General features: G+C 44.7%; 2 protein-coding genes across 4 annotated transcripts in view; one reads left to right on the forward strand and one right to left on the reverse strand.

Moving 5' to 3' along the window:
• The first annotated feature begins 1,019 nt into the window (after window positions 1-1,019).
• On the forward strand, window positions 1,020-9,555 carry map6d1 (MAP6 domain containing 1). Its single transcript, XM_042088991.1, has 3 exons — window positions 1,020-1,739; window positions 3,311-3,560; window positions 8,395-9,555. The coding sequence occupies exons 1-3, from the start codon at window positions 1,222-1,224 to the stop codon at window positions 8,470-8,472; spliced, it is 846 nt and encodes a 281-aa protein (XP_041944925.1). The 5' UTR covers window positions 1,020-1,221; the 3' UTR covers window positions 8,473-9,555.
• A 798-nt stretch (window positions 9,556-10,353) lies between these two features.
• Window positions 10,354-15,782, reverse strand: part of yeats2 (YEATS domain containing 2) — a 50,980-nt gene continuing 45,551 nt past the window's right edge. For all 3 annotated transcript variants that reach the window (XM_042088938.1, XM_042088949.1, XM_042088928.1), the window contains 3 exons: window positions 14,645-14,719; window positions 14,333-14,406; window positions 10,354-12,734 (listed from right to left, as the gene is read on the reverse strand). In XM_042088938.1, coding sequence (XP_041944872.1) covers window positions 12,614-12,734; window positions 14,333-14,406; window positions 14,645-14,719 — 270 coding nt within the window. In that variant the 3' untranslated portion in view covers window positions 10,354-12,613. The remainder of the gene's footprint in view (window positions 12,735-14,332; window positions 14,407-14,644; window positions 14,720-15,782) is intronic.

Raw genomic sequence — 15,782 nt, forward strand, 5'->3', positions numbered from 1 at the left:
AACAGATGTAGCCTACTGAGACATTGCTAAATTCAAATGTGTGAACCCTGGCATCCTCATGTCTGGCAGCGTTTCACTGTGATTTTTTGAGATGCTGTGAGCTAATCGTGTAGGCGGCTGTCAAAACACCTCCAGCAGACACTTTGCAGCTCTGGATCACATAGGGCTAAAAACAGCAGACGCCAGAACCGGGTCTCTGCACGTTTTGTCAGCCTTGTTATGATAAAAGTGATTTAGCAGCCTAAGCTGATCCATTTGTGGTTTGTGTAAATATTATTTATGAAATTTGAGGCCTATAATGGGCGGTAATCCTATGTGAATAATTGGATAAGTGCTGTGGACCAGACGTGAGGAACAGAAAGAAGAAGAAAAAAAACGCACAGGGTTGTGCAGAAAGTAAACATGTCTTACATTATCCATATGTCAGACATCTTGAAAAATGTTTGATATGTGGAGATTTTGCTATTTCTATTGTGTTGGAGTTCAGTGTTGAGTATTCACATTCTCTTGGCAGCTTTGATGGGAAAAGTGGACTATCTGGCAGTTTGTTTTATTTTCAGATTGCTTTATTGTCGAAATGGTGGTGTAAAAAAAACTTCAATTTGATGAAAGCCAGTCCTTAAGCCTCTGAATGTGGACTTATTTTGGGGATTTTTAATCAAACATTTAAGGGGAAACTTATCAACAGGGATAATAGGGGCATCAGTGGAGAGTCCACGTGGTTAGAGAAAGGTCAGCTATCTATTTACATTTTACAAGCAATACAGACTTTTGTTAACCATATATGGTTTCATGATAGTTATAATTAATCATATTAATGAGATGCGTCCGGTGGTGATAGTCTACTCCCCCTCCAAAAGATTGGTCTGGCTTGGAATAGGACGATAAGACACCAAACTGGATCTGATGACAATGGTAACTGACAATATTTCTTTCGAAAGTCACCTGATGAACAATTTTCTTTAGATATGTCTGCATCAACTAGAAAGCTTTTGGACCACGTGAGTGGAATGTGTAATGACGGTGTCCCGACACAGCACGGGCGGCTGTGCTCTGCCTGGCATTCAAGCGTAGTTACATGGAGATAGCACGCACCGCAGCAATTTTCTAGGAATGGATGTATGTGGAGAAATCTGAATGTAACCACTTCTCACATTTTCTTATTTTCTTTCTTTTTTTCTTTTTTTCGTTGCCCATTTTTTCTGTCTGGACTACATCTCCATGGCTTGGCCGTGCATCAGTAGAGTGTGCTGTTTGGCTCGGTTCTGGAACCAGTTTGATAAATCTGATCTCTCCGTTCCGTTAACGATTCAGAACTATTCTGACATCGCAGACCAAGAGGTTCGGTCTGTAACTAAACAAGTACTGACTGACAGGGCTCCCAGAAACGACTATGTGACACCGGATCACAGAGATTCGCCCACGGTACCGGATGGCGGTGGGAACCGGAGATCATGTCGTGGACGCACAGAACCGAGCTTCAAACCCCGAGAGGATTACCAACCTCCTTGTATACCTTTTCCAAGTGTCACTCAGTACAAGCAGGACTACAAACCCTGGCCCATTCCGAAAAAGGATAATTTCCCTTGGATTAGCAACGGGAGTAAGGGGGGCACTCTTAAGGAGAGCCCCATTAACAATCACTCCCACACAAATCACCCAAGAGTGGAGAGAGAGGAGCGGAACCGGCAGAAATGGGGCGAACCGACCGTGGGAACTACTAAGACAAGCTCGTACAGGTATGGATTTGGATGCTGTCCATTCAGCCCCCTTTATACACGGTGTGGTGATTGCAAAACTGTTGCAAGTTGTTGCCCGTGGATGCTGAAGTGGGTGAGACAGATGCGATGTGCTTAAAGGAAGCGTATAAGTGTATCTGCAGGAGTTACATAAACAGCGCAGCGTTTTTACACACGTATAGTGATAGTGTGGGCAGCGGTAGTTTCTTTTACAATCCTACTTGGCTATAATATGCGCTTTGTTTATAAACTATAATACCCCAATCCATAGTCCTGGCAAGAGTTTATATTTGGGATGCAATCACGAAAAATAAGAAGAGCTTGAGTTATAGAGCTTATTCTGTAACATCATACTGCTGTTAAGTAGTCATGAAACACAGGACTCCATGTTCTCACATAAGCACCAGTGCCATTTTTAAAGAGGTCGTTAAAGGAGCGAACTGGAACTGCATTAATGCGAATAATGTTGAATAATTGATCTAGTGATGGACTGAAATGTATTGGAAACGCATCATAAAGCGCTGACATTCCCTAAGGCCTGAATCACACACACACACAAACACACACACGTGTATAAAACAATCCTCTAACTCCCATCAAACCTGATATAATTTTATCGTTAACGGAAGCTCACCGGGCCCGGCTCGGTCCCGACGCACGCCATTATTCTGTCTGGTTGATGTCCGATTATTGCTCTTTACACGCCACCCTGCTAGACTAAAGAGAGAGACGTTTCCATTTCTTCCTCCCTCTCTCTGTTAATTGAAACATTTTCTAGGGCAGCAGAGCTCCCGGATCTCATTATAAAAGTAAGATAATTGTATGCGAAATATAACAGTTATTCTAGTGTGATTATAGTGTTCAAGAGAAAATGTGCGAGGGTGTTTGTTTCTAGCCAAGGTGCTGGAGTTTTAGATGAAGCAGTGCATGTGTGTGTGGAGAGAGCATTTTCGGGGTCGTACAATTTCAGCTAGGCTATAAGGTTGACCTTGATCACCCCCTGACAGATACTTATGAATATAAGCTGCATTGAGGCAATATCCCACACATTATATGTCCTTACTTGTGTAGTCGCAGGTGCAAAATAATTCTTCCTCCTAAGCCGGCTTTCAGGGACTTTCAGGGACAGAAATCTGCCTTTGATGTGATTTTCTTTCCTGACACATTTTTGTGTCACTGGTTAAGATGTCTTTGAATCCTTGTTTAAAAATCCTGTCAAGTTAGTAACAACAGAGAAGAAAAGCTTTGTTGCTGTGACAGGTACCTGTTGAATCTGTAGTGCAACTCAATAAAATTCAGAACCAAGTCCCCCTGTATAACAATGTCATTCTAATACAAGTCACTTAAGTCCATTCTAAGCACCTCTCTGCTCTATGTGCATATAGTAAACACCATGGTGTACTATTGAGCATTCTAAACACCACTTGTGGATTACTGTACCTACTATGCACCACTGTGCAAAACTGCGCTTGGCTCTTTCATTAAAGCTGTTTTTGAGTAGGTCGGTGCAAATAACCAAGTTTGATTGAACGGAAGTTTGATTTTTCATGCTTTGATTTGCTTACCAACAGGCAGGAGTACCGCCCTTGGACCGGCGCACGGCCGTCCAGGCCGGCCCAGAGGAGGCCGACGTGCCTGAGCCCGGGCTCGGATGGGCCCGAGCCGCATCATGCCACCAGCTACCAGGCTGCTTTCAGCGGGGGGGAGGTCCAGCGGCAGACAGACAGCCCCAAGCTGGAGCATCCAGGAGCCCAGCCCAGCAGCGGCATTGGCCTGCCCGAGAAGTCCGAGATCCACAGTCCGACAGCCAGCCGGGTGGAGGTATGAGTGGCCTAGAGAGAGAGGAGGTCATCCTGTTCCTTCCTCTTCTCCTCCCCTTCCTCTCTGCTCATATCTTGTCCCAACCATATACGGCTTTATCATTGTAGTTTAAATGAGTCATATTGATGAGATGAATGAGGGTAGTCTACCCCCCAAATGTATATGCAGATAGCAGAGGTTTGGAGCAGAGAAGAACAAGGCAACAAATTGTATCTGTTGCTTTTTTCTTTCTCTCTCCAATTCTCCTCCTCTCTCCTCTTTTCTGAGTGTCCATCTTTCCAAAGATGCTGTGAAGGTTCTGCACGGTATCCTTTCAATCATCTTCCTGCCAACTCTTGATGGTTTGAGGCGATATGGAATTCCTGTTTTGAGTGCCTTAACGCTGCATTGACTCTCTAATGAAAGAGAGACACGGACGAGAAGATTCCCATTACCTTCCACATGCTTCCATGAATGTAAATGAGTGCCGGAGACTGAAACATGGAACTTGATTAGGATTAAGGTCTCACTATAAACAGCTGCAGATTGTTTCATGTATGCCAGTGTACTGGTTCAGGGCGACACATTAAATATGTATACACATTATGCATACTTGTTCTCTGATCTGCCACGTAAACTCCTCTTGACACTTGGGACATGTTCTGATGGCTCGACGTGTATATGCATGTGTGGTGGTCCCAGAGGGCACACATGACTGTGACTGAACCACATTATGGAGGCATGTGTTGTCAATGCAGCTTTGAGGTTGCAGATGAGAGATCAGGAAGGAGTTGTTGTGTTCTGAGTGAGAGCGCCAAGGCCATAAGGAATGGGTTGGCGGCATAGTTGTGTTTAAAAACCATTGTCTACTCACCATTAAGATCCACTTTAGTTGAGTTTAGCCAGTGGTCAAAGACAAACCCCTCTTCATGCAAAACTATGTGGAATTAGCCTATCTGAATATGATTGGAAAAACTTGGACACTTATGTCTGCATGCTCTTACTGTATGTGTTTAAGACACCGTTAGAATGTGTGTAAGGCACAGTAAGGAACCGTTACAATGTGTTTAAAGGCACAAGGAACAGTAATGTGTAAAGCACAGTTAGAATGTGTTTAAGGCACAGTAAAACGCAGTTACTGTTTAAGACACAGTAAGGAAGAGCAATGTGTTTAAAACACAGTTAGAATGCATTTAAGGGACAGTAAATCACAGTTATGATGTGTTTAAGGTACAGTTAGAATATGTTTACAGTTTACAGTTAGAGTAAGGTATCTCGTCCTGCTCTTCATTTTAATCAGGACTTGCTCATCTAATCCTTGTGCTTTAAATTCTGCATTAATGTGTTCAATGATGTCAAGTTGAATGCATAAAAAAGCTTGATGTACAGATTCAAGAGGAATTATTATCTGAATCCAAATCCAAAATTGAATAGGATAGAAATGAGGAAAAGAGGATTACAGATCTGAATGAATGACCTATGTTTGCCTACAAAAATGTACTAATAGCTTTGATTATTTTTATGTATTGGAGTTAGGATTTGGGGTTGGGATCATAATAATGTTAGCAACCCATACGTTTCAATTTAAAGGAGCCGTTTTGCCTATTAAAAGAGGTTATGCCATGTTATGTATATGTAATGTGTGCAGAGATTAGTGTTGTGCACTATGACACTAGGGTTACAATGTATGCTGCCCTATGTTGCTTGACTAGATTATGGGCCCTGCTCGAGAAGCACCTCTTTGGCAGGGGAAGATGCCCTGTAGGTAGGTCAGTGCCCTGTGAATCCCACAGAGGGGCCATCTGCTTGAAGGGGCAGGAGAAGATGCCCCATCTGTGCCCAGGAGTTTCGCTCTGGCACACTCTCTCACCTCTGATTTCCACGGCTGGCATCCAAGCCTTTAATAGGAGTTCAGTTCTTGCACATCAGATTACAGAGACCTTGAGCGGAGACTGGCACTAAAACAGTGAGATATTTGTCTGGTGGGCATGTGTAATATTTAAGCTGTGAGAGATGGCATGAAAAAGTAGTTCACACCAGTTTTTTTTCCCTTTTTTTGTATACGAGATGCGTTAACTGGATGCGCCTGATGAGCTGTATTTCTTGTGAACGGGCCTCAGAAACACAAAAAAGTTTCAGCATGGCTCTAGAGCTGAAACTTTCTTCTGCCATTTTCTTCAATTCAACATAGCTGAGGGCTCTCTGCACATTGTACACTCATACACATACACACATCGGCCAACATTTGGCAACATGTGCAATGCATGTGTGTATGTAATGTATGTTGACTGCATTGATGCCCATGTGCTGCATTGCAGCCTGTAAGTATCTAAATTCTGCTCTGTGCCATTCCGCATGGTCAGCCAGCTGTGGTGGTCACTGCGTGCGGGAGCCCTGTGAAATGGCGTTGGCCGTCCTCTCTGAGGATTTAGTGACAGGCGGGCAGGCACCTCCCTCTCTCACCCCACCCTCCCACTCCCACGAGTGTCAGCTGGACAGGCAGGGCTGCTCTGAGGACTTGACTTATTATAATGATGTTGTTGTTGATGATGATGATGATGATGATGATGATGATTATTATTAAGAGGAAGATGAAAAAGAAGATCCAAGATGAAACTGAAGGGGTTTAGGCAATACACTGTACCTGAGTACAAAGAGATAGAGGGCTCACACTTTATTGTGAGACAGGCAAAATGCTGGCAGCTCTCAGTTGTGATCAATAGAGAGCTGATCTGTGAACATTACACAAAACATTCCAGATCAATATTAAATAATCCAGACTCTTGCACTCTGGCTGAGTCATTATCAATACTCCCTGATGGAGCTCTGAGCACAGAGAAAAATGCCTGCACTACAAATGATACCACATTTCAGTGGTATTATTTGAGACAGTGATAGTATTTGCATAGGCATGTGAATTATGCAGCATTATTCAACAGCCTCTGTCATGAATTAATCAAACCTCTGTCAAATGAATCCAGGCTTTATTAGCGTTCATAAATTGCGTGAAATATTGGTGCCCTAATCCCTCCCTCCCTCCCATTAATCTAGTGTGAGCGGTAACACAGCGGTGCACCAGTGTCACAGTTAGCAGTTAGCGGTTAGCCATAGAGGCTGGAGTGCAGACTGTCAATGAGCAGATGAAATGTCAACATCAGAGTGATCCATGACGTCTTGACTTGGGGGTCTGTGGTGCGAAGAGCAGTAGGGGGCTTGCTTTCTGTGCTCGGGGGTGGCTATTTGCAGCAGGAGCTCAGGCCGTGGAATGAGAGAATGCTGGCTGCTCCTCTCCTCATCCATATTCAGTGCAGGGACGCGCTCGCTCGGCAGCAGCACTTCGGTTTTGGATCACGGGGCCCTGTGCTGATCAGGGATGCTCTACTAGAGCAGGGGGTGAACTGTGTGATGAGGGTGAGCTCTATACATGCAGGGTGGTGCGGGGTGGGGGGGGGGGGGGTGGGGTTGGGTTCAGAAGAATTGAAAGAATTGAAAAGAAGAGATTCCAAACTTCAATGTGGGCTTGATAGTGCTGTAAAGCATTATCTACTCACCATTAAGATCCACTTTAGTTGAGTTTAGCCAGTGGTCAAAGACAAACACATCCACCCCCACATGCAAAATTATGTGAAATTAGCATATGAATATGATCGGAAAAACTTGGACACTTATGTCTGCATGCTCTTATGTTTGTGTGTCCTTACTCTGAGACAACCTTTTGACTCATCATCAAACTAGGGTGTGTGAATGAAGGATGGCTGTATAGTCCTGGTATGTGTGTGTGTGTGTGTGTGTGTGTGTGTGTGAGTGTGAATGTGAGTGAGTTATGGTTGAATTGTCTGACTCTGGTGCCATCCGTGTATGTGTGTGTGTGTAAGAGAGAGAGAGAGAGAGAGAGAGGTGAGCGATGTCTCTATTGTCTGCCTGCAGTGCTGCCTTCCTCTTGCCCTGTTGTGGTGGGGCTGGCTGAGTGGCCAGAGGCCCAGAGCTGTGTGCTGTGTGAGCTCAGGGGTGTGGGGGGTGTGGGTGGTTGTTAGAGAGGCCAGGCGTGGAGGACAGCAAATCAAGAGGCCCGCTCCTCCTCCTCTCACTTGGAAGCATTCCCCTTTCCCACGATAGCCATGAGCTCACACACACACACCGTGCCAGCACAGTGGGTCTGGGAGGGGAGAGATGGCATGAGTGTGTGTGTGTGTGTGAGAGAGAGAGAGACATGGAGAAAGAGATTTAGAGACTGTGTGTGTGTGTATATGTAAGAGGTGGAGAGAGTGTGTGTGTATGTGTGTGTGTGTGTATGTGTCTGAGACAGAGATGGAGAGCGAGTGTGTGTGTGTGTATGAGACAGAGATGGAGAGGTGAAGCAAAGTGAGTAGAGGAGTGCTTAAACAGAGAGTGGGGTAAGCAACTAAATGATGGATGATTTTCCATTTTCCTCAAGTGTGATGCAATGCCACGACTTGCAGTGTTTTTCAGCGGTAAAGCAATTCCACAGATAGGCAGACCTGCTGAGACACACACACACACACACACAAATACATACACACACTTGTCTGAAATCATTTCTCTAAAGCAGCAGTCACTATTTGCAAACAGGCCACTTCCTGTAAATTAAATCCCATATTTCTCCTGTGACTTATCAGCTGTTTACTGGAAAAGCAAGAGAGAGAGAATAACAAGAAAGGGAGAGAGAATAACAAGAAAAGGAGTGCTAGAGAGAAGATGAGGGAGAGATGATGAGAATGAGTGAGTCAGAGCACAAGAGCATAAGAGACTGAAAGAGAGAGCAAGAGAGAGAGAGAGAAATAGAGAGACTGAGTTGTTATATAGCTCCCATTAATTGTCTCTTATTGTTTTCCAGGACCAGCTGGTGCGGACCAAGCTCTCCCCCAACCCCTCTGCCGTGTTCCAGAGTGGATCCCGCATCTTCAACATCTAATGGTGTGCTCCAGACACACCCGCCACATCCACACCCCCATCCACACCCGCAATCACAACCCCCATCCACCACCTGGCCCCACACACACAAAGAGGCTGCCCTCCTGCTGCTCCACACGTCCCCGATGTCTCTCCTGCTCTCCAACTACCTAACTGGACCCACCAGAGGACCGTGGCACAATGATTTTGTTAATTTGCGAAAAAAAAAGGCATCATAAAGTAGACTTGATTTGATGAATACACCTGATTTTCTGCTCCTTCACAAAAGGCATTATAATGAGGCTGGCACAGATGAATACTGTACATGTGACGTTTGTGGGCTTTAGAGTGCCAGTCAGGTGTGTGTGTGTGGATCAGGACCATGAGGGGGGGCTTTAGAGTGCCAGTCAGGTGTGTGTGTGTGGATCAGGACCATGAGGGGGGGCTTTAGAGGTCGGAGGTGAGAGGAATTCACTCCATCAGTTCCACACAATGGGAAATCTATGCAAAGGAGGAAGGTGGGTGGGTGGGCGGTGTTGGGGTTGGAAAGTGCAAGGGGGAAACATGGCATGTGTGTGATAAAGACAGTGAGGGAGAATAAGTGTGGGAGAGCAGTCATCAAAACACACATACACACACACACACACATTTAGAGATGAGAGACACACGACACAAAATAAATCCCTCCCATCAATCCCTTGCTTTTATGGTCCCAGTCCTGGGGGAAATCAAATATGCATGTTGCGAATATAGTTTGACAAAGCATCTCTGCAGTGTTAGAATACTGATGAACAACATGGCTGCTCAGTAAGCTATTGTGAGTGTTTGTGTGCTTGTTAAGATGGAATGACTTTTGCTTAACTTTTCTTTGTTTTGGACATATTCTCCATTTGATTCTCAAGGGATGTCTGTATGTGTATGCTTAAAAACATATTGATGCCCCCAATGTTATGCTGTGCTGTCTGCAAGATTTGTATAATCATCAAAAAGATGCTTGGGAATATTTATTTAATTTTTTTAATTCCACCACAAAACTCTTTTCTGACATGTTGGACCAGTTGTTAGATTTTATTTTGTAAATTTGTTGTTGAATAAAAAAAAGGTTGAAAAGATCATATTAAATATGTTAAAATTAAAACATTAGGTTCTTACATGAGTCTTGTTTTTTTTATTTATTAATTTTAAATTGTAAAGGGTTTAGGTCTGCTTTAATGGGCTTTTTGAGTTGTTCTTAATAAGGGACTATTATGTGTTGCGACAAGCTTTGAAAGCCACTCTTGTTCCGTATAAATCCCCATCAGGATTAGTGTCTAGTACTAAATATGAGATCAATCATCTCTTCCTCTCTCTAGAGTAAACTACAGACTTCTGATGACACAGTCTAATTAGACTATCAAACAGCTGTTTGATTCCTTTGCCGTTATACACACACTCCCTCATCATTCCATCATACTGTGGGGTGTGGATGGCAGAACCGACACAGCGTTCCCGTCCTGGTTAGGTGAGAACCGTCTCTCCAGGTGGAACAGTGCTAGAAACACAGCTATGTAGCGTTTGAGTTCCCTGTCAAGAAGGAAAAGCTCACTCACTACCAAACTCCTTTAGGATTAACTAGGAAGGACATTGCTTTTCTGGACGAATGTGCAAAAATTCCCTGACCCTCCAAAATCTTGTGGAAAACCTTCCCAGATGAGTTGAAGCTGTTATAGTTGCAAAGGGGAGGGGGGGTTGGGTAATTCCAAAATAAAAATGCTAACAGATTTAGAATGGACTAATTGTACTAATAGGCTACATATATCTCATTAGCGCCCCACGACAGAGAACAAGTCTCTGCACCAGCTAGGCCCACTCTGATGGAGCAATGAGGACTTTAGGGTGAAAAATGATCCGCTGACCAACACACTGGAGAGGTGGGTTAACCATTTTAATACAAGAATATTCATGATCTTTTCTTCTCGATGCACACTGGAAAGTGAAAATACAATGGTGAGATATATTCTACAATACTTACAGACGATTTTGGTCAAACTTTCAGGCAGGTCATCACTCATTAACCATGAACATGCAACAAGCATGTGTGTAACCCACCCCCACAAAACACACACTCACAGATCCAGACCCTTTCAAAACCAGCTCTCATACAAAGGCATACGCAATCAGCAGAACAGACAGAGACAACAGCCAAATGTTTATGCCACATAGCACAGGCAAACACATACACTTACTGTAAGTGACATACACACCACATCCATGTTGCTGGTCGTATGGATCCAACCAGGCCAAACAGAAACTGAGTCCACTTAAAAACTGCCCTCTAATCTGTTTCAGAGCTATGCCAGTTTACACCCACAACATATATTAAGACTACTGCAAACCGGCTTACAGGTTGGTCAGTGACGACAAAGCTATTCATGAGTCATGTCATAAAAAGGCCCAGACTGTAAAAAGAAAGACGATGGCTGATTTAAGTTAGAAAACAACCTGCAATGTGAGAATTCTCTTTTCATCCTTCTGTACCAGACACCAGCGACAGTGTTCCATCACTGGTCTCACAACTCGACTTGTCAGGACAGGAAGCTAAATTTGCACAAAACTGCAGCCGTGGCAGCTCTGCACCCAAGCACTCAGTCATCAATATTTGATGCCATGATGCACCTGTGAGAGGTGGAGCTGCAGACACATGATTCTCTCAAACAGCATAATTCATGTTGGTGAATGTCAGGAGAGGGTTCCCTTCTTATGGTAACTTTAGGAGTTAAAAAAGAAATCACAAGAAATTATTTTAGATGAAAACTAGACCGGCTGCAAAAAGGCTGCATCGGTCGCTTCGATTGATTTCAAAAACAAGCTTTAACATTCACTTTTTGAGGAATTAATATCAATCTTTGAAGTACATTTAAAGAAGCTCAAGACATCGACTAAAGCCATTCAGAAACATATTACGTAGTTATCAGACAATGCCAACAATGCTGGATAACAACCATTATTAGACCTAAAACATTAGTATGTGTTGAGAATAATTTAATTCATTCACCACCCTCTGATGCTGGTATAAAAATCTGCCATGGACATAACACATGTTCCATATCCAATACTCTTATCTTGCAGGCAACATAATCATAAGGTTTCATAATGTGCATATACAGTACACTCTTATGCAAACCTTCCTGCGCAACTGAGGTTATCTGTGTTTGTGGGACCCAGATGATGAGGATCTCCTACAGACTCCAGGGTGCTGCAGAAACTGGGCAGGCCCACGTCTGGCCTGCTTCTGGGCCAGAGGCACTGAACCATCTGTCCATCCGTGGGCTGAGGCTCTGGACTGAATGCCAGGAAGGTCCTCTGCAGGTGCTGCTGTAGCATAGGTTCCCTTCAAGCAGCTGTTTGGTAAAGATCATCTGACCCGACCTCCAGGCCATGCTGGATGAGCTAGTGATTGGATGCGAGTGGTAAAAGCACTTCACCTGGATGCGGTTTTTACAGGGCCGAGTGACTTCACTAGTCTTAGAATACACGCGCACACACGCACACACACACACACGCACGCACAACCTGGAGATTTAAGGCCATATGTGCGCGCACGCACACGCACACACACACACATGCGCGCGCGCACACACACACACACACACACGCACACGAGCACACACGCACACGCACGTACACAAACAGAGGATCATGTGCTTCACACTCCCTTGTTGAGAGTGTGATAATGTTAAACACTCATAGAATAGTCCAATCAATGCCCACTGACGCCCAGCAACTCTGCCTATATATCCACATGCATTTTATAGCGTCAGTATATGGTCACAGCCCCCCCCCAAAGTCTTGACTTGACATCAGTATTACACATAACAGTATGGCAGTAAACTGCCTGGTGAAGCCTTCAGAATGATCACCCACAGTAAATAAACACCCCCCCCCCCCTACACACACAGCTTCTCTTGTAACAACTAATATTTGCTTGGGGTTCACTGTGGTCGTTTGCCCTCTTAAATACAGCCAACCCCAGACTGGTTTAATGCTCGACGGGCGGGTCCAAGGCTCAGGTGCCATGGCGATGATTCTGCTTGTTCTCTGGAGCTCCGGAAGGACGCGTGTGGTTGGTTTGCCTGCTGGCCTGGCTTGTGCGTGTGTGGCGGCGTTTCCGGCAGCGACGGGCCTCAGTCCGCGTGGCCATTCTCCTTGAGCAGGACGCCCATGTAGCGGTTGGTCAGGAAGTCATAGGCTGGAATGCTGCTAACCGACTGGTGCACGTTCATGACTGACACCTCGCGAGGTGCTCTGGATTAGACAGGACGTGGGATAGGGTGGAGTTAGAAGAAGGCAGTGTCAATACACTCAATCAGTTTCAGTTCATTTCAAATTGTACTGTTCATACTGAGCTTAATCAGAGACTTTCTAATGAGGAGACACAGCACTCAAAAAATGCTTCATAGAAATGCATGGGGTTAGTTTGTAACGCCAATATGGCAGTTGTCTACACATATCCCAACCCTTCCGTGGCAAAATGTCGACATGTGAATACATTGAGCCAATCATGTGGTGTGCTGTGAATACATTGAGCCAATCATGTGGTGTGCTGTGAATACATTGAGCCAATCATGTGGTGTGTTGTGAACACATCGTGCCAATCATGTGTTGTGATCTCGCCGCTGAAGCAAGGTTGGTGTCATGAAGCCTTGCGCACGCACATTTCTGCCGAAATAGATGCCCGATAAGTGCCCAAAAAGCGTTCAATATGGCCGCCGAGTGGAGGGACTTGCCTAAAAGGACTTAATTCAGTTGGAACGCCACAACTTAACCTCTGTAGCCATGTTTTTAGAAGTGTCTGAATGTGGAGATAAGAAACCAGCAAAAACTTATGCAAGGCTAAGTCTTCTTCTAAACACACACACACACACACACACACACACACACACACACACACACACACACTGCAAACAGCTCCAGGAGACAACTACTGTGTGTTTTGGTCTGGCATCTGGTAAACAGTGAGCTCGCTAGAGAGACTCACATCTCAGCTGGGTTTCTCTCCTCTCTCTCTCTCTCTCTCTGAGCTAATCCTGTTTTTATCAGTAAGACAACACAACAATAACAAGTGTTTACTGAGGCAGGCAGGAGACCCTGCAGCCAAGGCTGGATTAGAATCCTTCCTCTGCAGCTTCTGAAGGCTCAGGACAACAATGTGCTTCCTCACTACAGAGTCCTCACCACATTACTTACAGAGCTTGGGACTGGCATCCGCCACGTGTTCATACGTGCGTGTGTGTGTGTGTGTGTGTGTGTGTGCGTTTATGTGTTTGAAAGGAGTGCTCTGTGTGATGCACATTTGGATACGTGGTTATGTGTGTGTGTGAAATAGATGTGGGCAGAGTCTGTGTGTGTATATGAGTGCATTGTCTTATAGATGGTTGTAGTGGAGGGGCTGTATGCGTGAATATGTGTGTGAGTGAGTCAGCACACACACACACACACACACACAGACAGCAAAAGCCTCCTCTCCTCCCAACAGGGCTGACACCAGTGTCTGACACCACTGTCTCCAACTTCGCTTCCTCTGCTGTCACATATACATATACACACACACAAAGAATATCTAACAATTTATATATACATCTTTCCATAAGCCTCACTTCCAAACTCACTTTGAGTCCTCCCCTGTCTATTGGGAATGATAGATCACACTCAGACTCAGGCTCAGACTCAGGCTCAGGCTCAGACTCAAAGGACAAACACAACTGGCCCGGGGAAAGTGGAGACAACTTAAAGCAGCAAACAGTCCTTCATCATCGTCTGCTTCCAACCTTAACAGCAGGTGACAGAGGAGAGGTGGCGCGATGATGGATGGCTAAACAACAGGAGAGAGGGGAGCATCTCACCTGTTCTGGGGGGCCTTCATGTAGGCGTTGCCCAGGGCTTCTCTTAAGATGTCACTGGCAAACTGCTCTGTGGCCTAAAACCAGACAAGGAGGAAAATGGATTGGCCTGAGGTCGAGATGCAGTAGGACTTTTTCCCCCTTCAGACTATTTTTACACTATTTCAGACTATTTTCAGTTGCTCCTCCTCCCCACAGCATTTAAACCAAAGCAGATAAACGCAGTAAAGAGCAAAAGGTAAAAAGTAAAGGAGGAAGGGCATTCAGAGAGTGGCGCTGCGGCCGGAGGAGCAGGGCCTCAGGGTGGCCACTCACCTTGAGGATCATGGCCTCAATCACTGGAGCAAACACACTCTTCTCCACCTCCACCGGCTGGAAGGTCACACCAATCTACAGAGACGGAGAGAGAGAGAGAGAGAGAGAGAGAGAGAGAGAGAGAGCGAAGAAGTTGCAACCACCACCATCAAGTCAAATGGATGAACTCTGCTTAATTTGGGTCAGTCTTCTTCAGTAAACCTATGCCAGGACAGTGATGGGCATGATAATAAAAAAGTCAGTTTAAAGAAAATAACTAGTATCTACTATCTCAGTGATGCCAGGGTTACGGCCTGCGGGCCGGACCCGGCCCGACTGTATGTCACATCCGGCCCGCGGGTGATAAGGGGAGAATATATTTTTTATTTTATTTCTATTTAATTTTCGGTGAAAAAATTCCTCGCCTCAGCTGCAGCAGCGTACTTTCCCTAAAGATGCCAGCTGCAGCAGCAACATTTTTGGAAAGGTACTGGCTTGATGAAATTCATTCTGGACTCTCTATCCGACCACATAAAGACCTCGGGATACTTTGGTTCGGCTTTAGGGACCCTCTACTCACTACCACGTAAGTGTAATGTTGTTTGGAACTGTAGAAGAGGTATAAAAATAGCGTTTTGTAACTGCAAAATGACATGCCCTGGTCACTTCCAGGCTAACGAGTTTTGACTAAAAACGGTAAAATCGAACTTTCTCAAAACACATCCGAATTACATGATTTTGATGTCAACTCAACGTATGTACTCCCAATCATCCGTAAATTGATTTAAAGTGCATTTTACTCTGGATAATTCCTTTAATGCTCCTCCACACCGTCAGAGATGTTGGGTTTCGAACTGAGCACTAAAACAAGTTGGATAGGTTGGATACTTGGATAGGCCCTCTCCTCTTTAGCCCAGATGAGTCCATTATTTCCAAAAAGAATGGCAAACTTTGATTGGTCTAACCACAGGACCTTTTTTCATGTTACCTCAGTCCATTTTAAACAAGCTCAGGCCCAGATAAGAGGGTGTTTTTTTTTTATATATCATGTCTCAACACAATTTTAAATTTTACAATTTTGGCTGCAGTTTTTGAATTGAGTATCAAACTGGGCACATAGACAATGGTTATCAGAGGTTTTCCTGGGGCCATACAATGT

Source organism: Alosa sapidissima, chromosome 1, assembly GCF_018492685.1.
Source record: "Alosa sapidissima isolate fAloSap1 chromosome 1, fAloSap1.pri, whole genome shotgun sequence".
NCBI classification, from domain to species: domain Eukaryota; kingdom Metazoa; phylum Chordata; class Actinopteri; order Clupeiformes; family Clupeidae; genus Alosa; species Alosa sapidissima.